This window comes from Danio rerio, chromosome 21 (assembly GCF_049306965.1).
Source record: "Danio rerio strain Tuebingen ecotype United States chromosome 21, GRCz12tu, whole genome shotgun sequence".
Taxonomy (NCBI): Eukaryota; Metazoa; Chordata; class Actinopteri; order Cypriniformes; family Danionidae; genus Danio; species Danio rerio.
The window spans coordinates 20380225-20392784 of NC_133196.1; the positions used below are offsets into that span (position 1 = coordinate 20380225).

General features: G+C 38.9%; 1 protein-coding gene and 1 long non-coding RNA gene across 8 annotated transcripts in view; one reads left to right on the plus strand and one right to left on the minus strand.

The window, feature by feature from the left end:
• LOC103909450 (uncharacterized) overlaps positions 1-12560 on the plus strand; it is a 54331-nt gene that overhangs the window by 19703 nt on the left and 22068 nt on the right. The window lies entirely within an intron of this gene.
• Positions 399-5004, minus strand: nefma (neurofilament medium chain a). The gene is made up of 3 exons (NM_001111214.2): positions 3900-5004; positions 3135-3259; positions 399-2334 (listed from the first exon to the last, which is right to left on the minus strand). Exons 1-3 carry the CDS (start codon positions 4926-4928, stop codon positions 939-941), a joined length of 2550 nt encoding a protein of 849 aa, NP_001104684.2. The 5' UTR covers positions 4929-5004; the 3' UTR covers positions 399-938.

Consider the following 12560-nt stretch of genomic DNA (forward strand, 5'->3'; position numbering starts at 1 on the left):
ATTTGATGTTCAATTTAACAACTGAAAAGACAATTTCATACACCATAAGTATACCAAATGAACAGACGACTAAATAAATGCAGTATTTTAATATGATGTTTATTGAGCAAATGCTGCTGAGAAATTCATTCAGATGAACAAAGACATGGGACTGCAAACGGTAGCACCTCATTAACGGTAAGTAGTTGAATTCAAGTCAATCCTATGCATACAAGAATGTATGTGCGCATTGACAGGTTCATTTTCAAATGCACTCATCAGGTAAACATAACTGACAAAGGTAAAAAGCATGTTTAAGGCTAAGAGTTTCTTAGTTGCTTTATGTACTGAGTGTATATGACCATGAGCTATTTTCACCATCATCTTCATCCACCCCACCCTCCCACTTTTTTTTCTTCTTTTTTTTTTTTTTTTACATTTTTGGCTCAGTTGGTGTCCTCGCGCTAATATTTGTAAGGCTACTTCGTCAGAAGAACACGTCTCTCTACAACCCTCATTGCCATTATTCGAAGCAAATGTCATTCGCCACCATTCGATTGTATATTACTGTCATACATAGGTATTTTTCTATCCCAAAGAACAAGTAGCATGTTCCACCCCCCCAACATCCCAGAGCTGGCATGCAGATGCCACATTCAAGTGACCGCCCCCCCTCCCCCAAATATTGCAGTTTGAACGAAAGTGAAAGTGAATCCCCAGCATCCCGGACCGCATATGCAGCAAAACCCATTTAAAGCTGTCACTCAACATGCATTTTTTTTAGCTTGCCGCATCTTATGGCTTCTCTCTATGCTTGTTTTGTTTTGGTGTGGTTAATGCAAGTACATCTGTTGAGCTTTATGATTTCTTCATTATGTTAGTTTTGTGTTGATTGCTTGATATGCTTCCTCCCCCTGGGATTTATTCCTCTTCGCTCAGTTATAGGGGTTCGATCGGATCTAATCGGCTTCGGTTGCCTTCACTGCCTGCTTCTCCGCTGGTTTGGAGACTACCTTCTCCTGGACGGTCTCCTGCACTTCCTCCCCCTTCTCGGTGACGGTAACAGTTTTTGTGACTTGTTTGACTCCATCTTCTCCAGTGGTGATGGTCTCCACCGTCTTGGTGATCACCACCCTCTGGCTGCTTTCGTCTTTGGTTGGGCTTTCGTCAACTCCGTTGGAGATCACCTCCTTCTTATCAGACACTTTCTTGTCATCTTTCTTGCCCATGTCTCCGTTCACGGTTGCCTCTTTCTTTTTATCTTCAGGCTCCTTCTCTGTTTCGCTCTTCTTTGTGGCTTTCTCGTCTGCTGGTTTTGGGAAATCTTCTTTAGGTTCAGCCTTGGATGGTTCTGACTTCGGAGTCTCCTTCTTGGAAGGTTCAGCCTTGGGTTCCTCTTTCTTAGGACTCTCAGTTTTGGGAGGCTCACTTTTGGGAGGATCCTTTTTGGGAGCCTCGGTTTTAGGCGTCTCCTTTTTAGGGCTTTCGCTCTTTGGGCTCTCGCTTTTGGGAGACTCTGCTTTAGGAGACTCTGCTTTAGGAGACTCTGCTTTAGGAGACTCTGCTTTGGTTTCCGTCACAGTTGCTTTTTCTTTCTCGGATTTAGCCTCTTCCTTCTCCTCTTTTCCCTTCTTGTCTTCCTTGGCCGCTTCTGGTTCTGCTTTCTTAGGCTGCTCCTTTACTTCCACTTCTTTTTCATCGGTTGATCCTTTGTCGCTGCCTGCATCTCCTTCTTGATTCTCATCACCTTCTTCCTCTGCTTCTTCTTCTCCTCCACTGGCCTGCTTCTCCTCTGCCTTCTCGCTTTCAGGAGAGGCCTTTGCTTCAGGTGCCTTGCTTTCTTCTGCTTCCTCCTCTGCTTCCTCTTCTTTCTTCTCCTCCTCACCCTCCTCCTCCTCTCCTTTCTCTTCCTCCTCATCACCCTTTCCAGCTTCCTCCTCTTCTTCTTGTTCTTCGTCACCTCCCTCTTTCTCTCCCTCCTCTTCTTCCTCAGCAGGGGCTGCAGAGGCTACTTTGGCTTGGGTTGATGCCACCACCTCCTCTTCTTCTCCTTCACCCTCATCTTCTTTCTCTCCCTCCTCATCATCACCTCCTTCTTCTCCTTCCTCAGCCTCTCCCTCCTCTTCTCCTCCTTCCTCGTCTTCTTTGGCAGCTGACAACTCCTCTGCCATTTCAGCCAAAGCCTCATCCATCTCAGACTTCTCATCCTCCACCCTCGTCTCTTCAATGATCTCCTCTACGAACTTGTGTTGTACTTTAAGCTTGGGTGGCTCACTTTTCACCTTGGGGCCTTTGGTGACGGTCTGGCGGTATGGGAAAGTGCTAAAGTGGCTCTCCTCTCCTTCAAGAAGTTTTCTAAATGAAGACAATGAAAGGTCATAAAAGACTTAGGCTTAAATTGATCTTCAATTGTGTTTTAAAATGTGAAAAAAACAGAGTTTTGAATAAATGCAATAAATAAATGAATATTTTTCATCTAATTTACATATTTGCATCGATTACAAATCAGAGAATTTATTTTATTATTATTAATAATGTTATGCAAAATGTATATATAAAATATATACATAGAATATAAGATTTTAAACATTTGCATTCTTAATCATATAAAATGACTATTATAATCACTATTTGATATATAAAATTTTACATTAAATTAAATTACACAGAAATCAAGCTTTTTGCCTAATGTAGCATTATAATTTACATATTTGTAAATTGAATGGAAGACAACATCCTTATTTACATGTTTTTTTAACTAAAAGAATTTACTTTTCTAATATGAATAAAATTTTTATTAATATAAAATAAACATTGAGAGCAATAATACAAATACATAGTGTTAAAAATTCATTCATTCATTGTCTTTATTAATCAGCGTTCGCTATAGCAGAATGAACCGCCATTCATAATTATAAATAAATGTTAAATGTTACTTAATGTTTAAGTAATTATTACATATTAAATGTTTAAAACTATTTAATATAATATTAGGAATACACTAAAATACTAATTATTATTCATTATTATATTGATAATATATTATGGCATATTGATATGATTTTTTGACAAATAATAATATATTCAGAATAAATAAATATAACAGTTTTTAATTTTTCAGCATTTACTTTTTACTCTTATGCATATTATCTTACCTGTATGCAGCAATTTCTATATCTAATGCCATTTTGACATTCAGGAGGTCCTGGTATTCACGCAGATGCCGTGCCATCTCCCATTTCGTGCTCTTGAGTTCATTTTCCAGCTGGTGGATGGTTTCCTAATAAGTTAGACATAATGTTGTCATAGTTTAGTCAAACAAAACAGTTGCTGAAGACAGAATACTTCAAGATGATATTTCATGCATATACATATTCTCCAAGCATCTTTTTGTGATGCAGATATTTTTACAGCCAATAACTGAGTTACAGTTCACTGTATCACTAAGGCTTCAAGGGCACTCAGTAGGTGCATTGGATCAATGTGTATGAGGTGATTCCAGGACAGAGCCAATGAGCTAATCTTGCCTGTGCTCTGACTCAGCAAAGAGTGCATGAGGAGAGACTGCAATGTAGGAGTCTGTCTCTCCTTAACCCTTTCTCACACCAGCCCACTGCACCTATGATGTAATCAAGCATCATATGCAAATCCTCTGCTAGGTGACCAGCCTGCTTAACTGCGGCTTGATTTGATTAATCTATAAACAGCTGCAATGCATTTTACAAGCCAAACTGATTTATGAGGCACAACCGCGATATTTAGAATAGTGGTCAAACAACGATTTCATCTTATTAACAATAGCTTGCACTATTTAGAACTTCCAGCACACTTTTATAAAACACCACACACTTGTGGAGGATCAGCTCTTGTTGTTTAAATTCTAAAAAATGTGTAAAGTATGTGAGTAAGTGAGTAACTACCTGCAGGCTGGCAAGGTCATTGTTGTGTCGGTCTTCTATGTCGTTCAGCTGCCTCTCCAGAGACTCTTTGGTTCCTCGGACAGACTCCAGCTCCACGGTTTTGGACTGTAGCTGGCGGCGGTAGTCTGAGATCTCGTCCCGCGCGGATTTGATGGCGCTTTTGTTTTGCTCGGCGGCCTCGGTGAGTTTGCTGTAGCGGCACATAAACCAGTCTTCCACCTGCTGGAGGTTTTGCGTCGAATGGCCCTCCAGCTGGGAACGGATCTCGCGCAGCGCGTCGGTGATGTCCGCCTTCTGGTAGTCCCTCTTCTCCACGGTGATCTGCGACGCCTGCACCTGCGCCAGGAGGTCGCTGATCTCCTCTTGGTGGTTGTTGCGGATAAACGCGATCTCGTCCTGCAGGGACTGCACTTTCTTCTCCAACTCTGCTTTGACGAGTGCTGAGTCACCCATGTCCTTCTTCAGGGCGCGGACGATCGCCTCCGTCTCTTCTCTGATGCGGGCTTCCTCGTCGAAGCGGTCCCGCAGGCGTTGGATGTCCTCTTCGATGTGGTCAGTGTCCAGCTGGATCTGCGCCTTCTCGTGGTGGGTCTGCTCCAGCATGGAGCGCAACTCCTGCAGCTCCTGGTCGTAAAGTTCGCCCAGCTGAGACTGCGACACCTGCTTCTGCCGCAGTGCCTGGATCTCCGCCTCGATCTGCTGGTTCTGCTGCTCCAGAAAGTGCACCTTGTCGATGTAGCCGGCAAATCGGTCGTTGAGCCCCTGAAGTTGCTCCTTCTCGTTGGAGCGCTTGTAGTCTCCGTTGATGATGGAATTCTGGGTGAAGTCGAGGCTGTCGGCGGAGCTCAGTACTGCCGAGCCGTAGGCTCGCGCAACCGGGACGTTAAAGCTCCTCTTGTATGAGGAAGAACTCGGGCTCGTCCGGGACCAGGTCTGGGAGCGGAACCCGCTGGAGGGGCTCGAATAGCTCGTCCTGGTGTCCATCACCCTCCGGTAGGGGCTTCCTATAGTATCTATCGGATAACTCATCCGGCCGAACTGACGGGGAGTGGAGGTGCAGATGAACAGAAGAGTGAGGTAAAGTAGTGTACAGGTGCGGTGTGTGTGGCTCTCTCAGCGCTGGATAGCCGCTCTACCTGCCTTTATATACTCGAGGCGCTGTTGCGAAGAAACTCAGGCTTGTTTTGACTGGACCATTGATCCGTCGATGTGGGAGGGTCCTGCCTGCTACACTTATCTTTATCTGACTTTCAGCTTCCTGGTCACACATCACGAGTGCTTGGGTGGCTAATCAAGTGTGCGATATACAATTAATAACTAATACAATAATATTTTTGTTTAATATTAATCAATTACCATTTATTTAAGAGTTTTCCTCAGTAGACCCAATTACTGCTCATTGATGTAAGTAGTAGTTATGTTTAAATATGGGGTAGCCTAAATGATCTAGACGGTTTCATGCAGTAGTAAATGTGTTGACTAATCTAATGTGTTACCTCTAAAAAGTTTTTTTTTTAACAAGAGACTAAAAGTTTATGCATCTATAGTATTTAAATGTTATACCTCTATATCTGTTTGCTATATATAGCATGCTCTGACTAAACATCTGCATTTATTAAGCTGTTTAATAATACATCATTTTAAGATGCTCCCTAACCAACCTCTACTCTTAATATCGCTTTCGGGTATTTGTGTGCAACACTTCAAAGAACAGTCTATAACAAGCTGTACTAACAGATATGTTGGTTTGAATATAAATGGCCAAAGAATGCTCGTTTGTCTTGTTCATTGGAGATTTTATGGCTCGAGTTACAGTGGACGTGACATCATTAGTACTCTGGCCAAAGTCTGAGAATCTACTTTCAGCACCAAGGACAGCAGCCCTTCGCTCACACACTCAAGGGCATTTCACAGCTCTAGCTTCACTGTCGAATGACACGACTACTTCCTTTTACAAATTTGACATTTTCTAAAAATGAAACACTGAACAGGCATGTTTTTTAATATGCATTGCAGAGTGGGAAAATGTGTAGATTTGAAAAATGAAGGGAAAATTTTGCATGCATTTTGGAGTTTATAAAGGGTTAGTTCACTCCAAAATGAAAATGTACTCCCTGTTTATTGATCCTCAAGTGGTTCCAAAAATGGACGAGTTTCTGTCTTTTGTTGAACTATAAAGATGATATTTTAAAGAATGTTAGAAACTAGTAACCATTGACATCCATTGTATCAAAGACAACCAGTAAGACTTTACTAAGGGGTGTTCATAATACTGTTATGACACCTTTATAATCATGGCATGACACATGTAACTTATTATAAACACGATCATCATGAGACTATTATAACTGTTATGAATATTGGTCTTTTGGCATTAAAAAGTCTCAGTAAAATTGTCAATATTCTGTCAAATAATTTTATAATGCAGTATCAAAATGTAATGACAATTTAAAAACAAATTTAATTTGTACCAATGTAGGTCAAAAAACATATTGACACTGTTATAAAATTTATGACACAATTATAATATGATGTCTTGACAGTGGGGGAAAGAGTTATGAAAATTCATACTTAAGGAAAAGTATTATTACTTACCCAAAAATGTAGTGCAAGTAGAGTAAAAATATCTGTTTTAAATATTACTCAAAGTATGAGACCTTTTAAGAATACTCAAGAGAAGTAAGTAGTGAGTATTATGCTGTGAATGGTTGATGCATCAATTTGTGCATGTGTGTGTGAAAACGTAACATCCTGTAGTGCATTTAGTGATTTTATGTGGTCATTTTTGTGATTTCAATGCAGGCCATGTGACAATTTTGTTATAAGGTTGTTCTGTATAATGCATGTATAATGCAGTTTTCTTTGTGCGATTTGATTGGATGGCAATCACAAAACTGTTTATTGTACTTCTAGCACTCTACTCCTGCTTCTTCTCTACTAGCCAGTCACCATAGACAAGAAAAATGATAAAGTAGTGCCTACAGGTTGAAGGAAAATAGTGGACTAAAAGTTCTGATACTGCACTAAAATTGTACTTAAGTGAAAGTAAAAGTATCAGTTTTTAAAACTACTTAGTAAAGTACAATTCCTGAAAAAAAAAACTACTCAATTACAGTAATTAGAGTATTTGTAATTTGTTGCTTCACACAACTGTGTCTTGATAATGTCAAGTTGTACTGACAAAGACACTGACAGGATTTGCCATCTCGGTAATGTCAACTTTGTCAAAAAGCTATCATAACAAAGAAATCTCAAGCAATGTCATCTTTGCGTTTAAAACTAAAAATAACTGAGTGAATGAAACTTAATGTCAATTGTCATATGCATGGATAACCGATCATTAACATTCATATCATGCTTATAAAGGTTACAGGACAGTCTAATGAACACCCCTTCAAGTAGTTTTTCCAAACAACTACTATGGAAGTCAATAATTAAGTGTTTCCAGCATATTTTAAAGATCTTATTTTGTGTTCAACAGAGGGGAGAAACCCAAATAACAGAAGGGTCAGTAAATAATGATAAAATTTTCATTTTGGGAAGAAGTGTTCCTTTTGTTTTGAACATTTAAAGTTGACATTGTTAAAAAGCTGTCATCTTTGTATCAGATTAAGTATAATAAGACAAATATCCTGGTAAACATGATGCACCTAGAACTTCCAAGAGCTAAATAGTCAAGTTAATGCATTATTTTAATGAGTATTTACTTCATCTAAAAGATTGTTATGCTGTATAGTGTATTTACACAAACTAAATTTATATTTATTTGATGTTTAATGTGTTCTCTACACAGTTACAGTAACATTTACATTTACTATAAAATTTAAATTTACAAAAGTGGTTTTATATAGAAAGAAAGCATTTCAAATGCAAGTAAGTTGTGAACTTTTTCATGAAATAATCTGAGAAAATCATGTCAAAAATTGGGTAAAAAATGTTCCATCATCATTCAGCATAGCTGACTGTACTCCTCGTTCTGACCTCTTCTTTTTAAAATAAATAAAAGAGAAGGTGATGATGCTGCATCTTGACTCAAAATGTCCTACACAGTGGTGCAGTGGTTAGCACAGTCACCTCACAACAAGGTTGCTGGTTTGAGCCTCATATGGGTCGGTTAGGGTTCCGTTGTGGAGTTTGCATGTTCTCCCTGTATTGCCGTGGATCCCTGGTTTTCAGGTTTGCTTTACAGTCCAAAAGCATGCACCATAGGTAAATTGAATTGAACTAAATTGGTCGTAGTGTATGAGTTTGTGAATGTGAGTGTGTATGGGTGTTTCCCAGTACTGGGTTGTGGCTGGAAGAGCATCCGCTGCGTAAAACATATGCTGAATAAGTTGGTGGTTCATTCCGCTGTGGCGACCCATAATAAATCAGGGACTAAGCCGAAGGAAAATGAATGAAAGAATAATTAGTATTTAAATTGCACTATTATTCTTAAATGGAGCCTTCAAATGATTATTGCTCCATTAGACTTACAGTGCTTTTTTTTAAAGTTAACAAATTATTTAAACCATGGTAAGATATTGTACACATTCTACATAGAGCATTAATAAAGAATAAAGTATTATTCGCTTAATGCTCAAAACCTCACTTTCATCTTCGCTCCAATAAAATCTAGATATATGCTTTTATTGCATTTCTTTCAAGTTGAAGGGATAGCTCACCCAAAAAATTAGAATCCTGTCATTCACACATCCTCCATTTGTTCCAAACCTGTTTGAGTTTTTTTCTTCTGTTAAACTCAGAGGAAGATTTACTGAAGAAGATTGAGGAAAAAACAGCCGTTTTCTATGAAATCTACTGTAACTTGCTGGCAGCAGTTTGCCAATAACTTGCTGTAAACCAATTGCAGTAAAAATACTGTATTTACTTTAACACCATTTATCTTGCTGCATATGTATTTGCAGTATTTTATATACACATAGTAAATGTACAGTAATTTTCACAATGCAACTTAAAAATACAGTAGTATGCTGCATAACAGTCCTACATTAAAATACAGTTTATTTTACAGTTAAATAATTTGTAATTTACAAAAAAATATCGTTAACAGTATACTATAGATAACAGTGGTTGCTTTTTTCCCCCAACATTCTTCAGAGAATCTTGTTTTGTGTTCAACCAAACAAAGAAATTCATAAAACTGTCCCCTTTAATAATTGTCAGTACACCTTTCTTGGCAGACTGCAATTCTAACTTTGTCTTTTTGTGCAGGTTGATGAATTACGTCTAGGTTTTCAGACAAAGTGTTCATCATCAACTGGGTGGTGTTAGATAGTGCTGACTATTTCAAACAAATAACTGTCTATGCTTAAAAATCACTTGCCTTTCTGTCTTTATATGCCTTGCGTGGTGCAGCTAAAGGTTTTTGACAAATCTGCATATCCAACCTCTGCCTTTCCAATGAAACCTGAGAAAAATGACTGGGACATTTAAGAAATGCAAACATCCCAAGTCATTATTATCAGTTTCTTTATTACTATACATTTGAGTAATGGGGCTGCATGGCGGTGCAGTGGGCAGCATGTTCGCCTCACAGGAAGACGGTCGCTGGTTTGAGCCTCAACTGGGTCAGTTGGCGTTTCTGTGTGAAGTTTGCGTGTTCTCCCCGTGTTTGCATGGGTTTTCTATGAGTGCTCTGGTTTCCCCCACAAGTCCAAAGACATGCGCTATAGATGAATTGGGTGAGCTAAATTGTCCGTAGTGTATGTGTGTGAATGAGTGTGTATAGATGTTTCCCAGTGATGGGTTGCAGCTGGAAGGGCATCCGCTGCATAAAACATATGCTGGATAAGTTGGCGGTTCATTCCGGTGTGGCGACCCCAGATTATTAAAGGAACTAAGCTGAAAAGAAAATGAATGAATGAATTTCAGTTATGAAAACACAACTTAAGAGTGCACTCCAAAAATATTTAGGCCTAACTAATATAAGTTTTGTATACTGATTGCACATAAAATATCCATCCATTTGGATTACATAGTTTTAACATTACTAATCAACCAATCAACTTTATGTGATGGATATTTGTTAATTACGGTGGCATGGTGGCTCAGTGGTTAGCACTGTTGCCTCACAGCAAGATGATCACTGGTTCTAGTCCCGACCGCATGTTCTCCCTGTGTTTGTGTGGGTTTCCTCCAGTTTGTGTGGGAGTGCTCCAGTTTCCCTCACAGTCCAAAGACGTGCTATAGGTAAATTGGGTAAAATAAATTGGCCGTAGTGAGTGCAAGAGTGTTTGGGTGTTTCTTAGTGCTGGGTTGTGGCTGGAATGGCATCCATTTCGTAAAACATATGCTGGAGTAGTTGGTGGTTCATTCTGCTGTGGCAACCCCTGATCAATAAGGGATTAAGCCAATGGCAAATGAATGAATAAATATGTGTTAGTTAAACAAATTAAATGAATGAGAACAAGATTTATAATATCAATAAATTCAATGTGTTTAAAAGCTTCTTCTTAATTCTTCTTTTGTGTGGAACATGGAGCTTCATCAATGTTGCTCCTTAATAGTAAGTAAACCATTGGATCTGGCATTTTCTACAGCTATGTTCGTACCCTGTTAATATCTTTTAGCTGATCAAATCTAACAGTATTCAATTTTTACAGATTTAGATTGATTCTAAGGAATCTGACATTTTAGAAAACTGACAAAATAAATAAAATCTAAGAGTTACAAACACTTAACAATAAACTTCATCGTGAGTGTGTTGAGTTGCCATCTGATTGATCCAGACCTGCAGTTTTTATATATAATTCAACTAAAGTGCTTCGATTGAGACTTTGCGTTGCTGAAAGTCACTCTGACCTTAAATCATCTGGCATTAGCTACTGCTAATTTCCCATCAACTCAGCACAGCTTAACAGCATCACCACTAATTCAAAATTATTCATCGCAATACTTCAATCTATTGAATCGAGAGAACGGTGAAATTGAGAGGACTAAAATGAGATATTTCCTATTTCATTACAGGCCTCTTTCTCTATCTGCTTTGTCATTGGATTTGCTGTGTCCGCTTTTAGCCTGCATGCAATCTTTCGAAGAAGAGTTCCTGAACTCATTGACCTTATGTCTCACATTGAAGACCATCCGTTTAAAAAATGTGCAAATCATCCCAGAGGAGCAGGGTGCCTGTCGCTCAAGGTGCTTTTGTGCTCATGCAGCGCAGTTTAAAATTCAATGCAGGCCACAGTTAATGCTGCAGAGAACGCCCTTACTGTACCAGCCCACTGTGATGCATTAGTGGAGATCCAGCCAGAATCTGCCTATATTACAGGCAGCGAGCTCCAAATCTGCATGACAGTGATAAGGCACGTACGCAGGAAAAAACTGCCCGTGATTTATTAATAAACAATGCTTTGGGGAGGTACAGAATATACGGTGCATTAGTGAAGGCAGATGCTCATGTGAGTGAATTTTTGCCTACAGCAGGAATGTAGACATAAGATAAGGCCTTTAAAAGTAAGCTTTGTATATGTAAACCTTTTTTGTAATATGGCTGTTTGTGAATGGAGTTACTGGCTCTCAAAAGTAAGAGCTGATTCTGAATTGCCCATAATGACTTTTAGTTTGTAACAATTTTGCCTTCGTAACAGTTTTACACAACCCAGGCTCATTCTGATTACATACCCCTATATACATTTCTAGAGAGCGCCAAATATGTCCCAGGAGCTATGTTTTTTTTTTAAGTTTTTGTTTTTGTGACTCCACCAGAAGTTGCTGTGCACACTTTTTCAGATCTCAAATTTCTGCGTTCACGCATGCTGTTCTCATGTAAATCTATCAGAGGCCACTCTCGACTGACTGTCTGACCACTGATTGACCTGCCCACCTCCTCCTTAAACCCAACCGCAGTATTTCCAAAAGCAATCCAAAAAAGAAAAGCCCCTATGGCAGCCTGACTTTTACCACATTTTCAGATTTTACCACAATCTCACCCTGTTATTTACTTGTTTATTTTATTTTTTGGCTTTAGTTTTGCCTACATTCTAGAACCGTTCTTCGCCGGACTCAAACCCCATTGTTGCGGTCAACTCCCCTCTGCATCTCAAGTCCGCCCACGTATGTGTCACACTACCGAACAAACTGGTAACAGTTGAAAAGCTGTCCACATGGAGGAAAGCAGGCAAATGTGGTTGTTGCTAGATCAGATACAGTTGAGGACAGAAGGTAATAAGAATTCTTTAGATTATTTATTAAATTCCCCATTTATTGTATTTTATTAACGTCTACCCCTGCCCCAACCCTCACCCAACCGTCATAGTAATGTAAAAACAGTAGTACTAAATATTATTTGTTATTTATTAACTTACCCAATAAATTGTATTTTATTAATGTCTATCCCCACCCCAATCCTAAACCCAATCGCCACAGTACTGTAAAAATATTAATTATTGTTGTAGAGTTTGTTTTAAAAGGATGCTTTATTAATGAGCGTATCCTCAACTGAATCCTATCTAGACTTTACAGTGTAATGTTTGTTACAGTAGAGTTTTTGGCAAATGTGTTTTTTATCTCCCATTATTCGCATTAACCCTTTTTTTGATTCGGTCCAAAATCACCTAAAATAAGCGTAAAAACTTTTTTTTGCAAACGAATGGATTTTATTTGAAATTTGCTGTTTTCTCATGCGATGCATTATGCACATGAGCACAGAGAGTGCTG

Coding starts and splice junctions, on each gene's coding strand:
- nefma (NM_001111214.2), bottom strand. CDS start 4,928: ATGAGTTATCCGATAGATACTATAGGAAGCCCCTACCGGAGGGTGATG. Junction 3,260..3,899: donor ATGACCTTGCCAGCCTGCAG/GTAGTTACTCAC, acceptor CTAACTTATTAG/GAAACCATCCACCAGCTGGA. Junction 2,335..3,134: donor ATAGAAATTGCTGCATACAG/GTAAGATAATAT, acceptor GTCTTCATTTAG/AAAACTTCTTGAAGGAGAGG.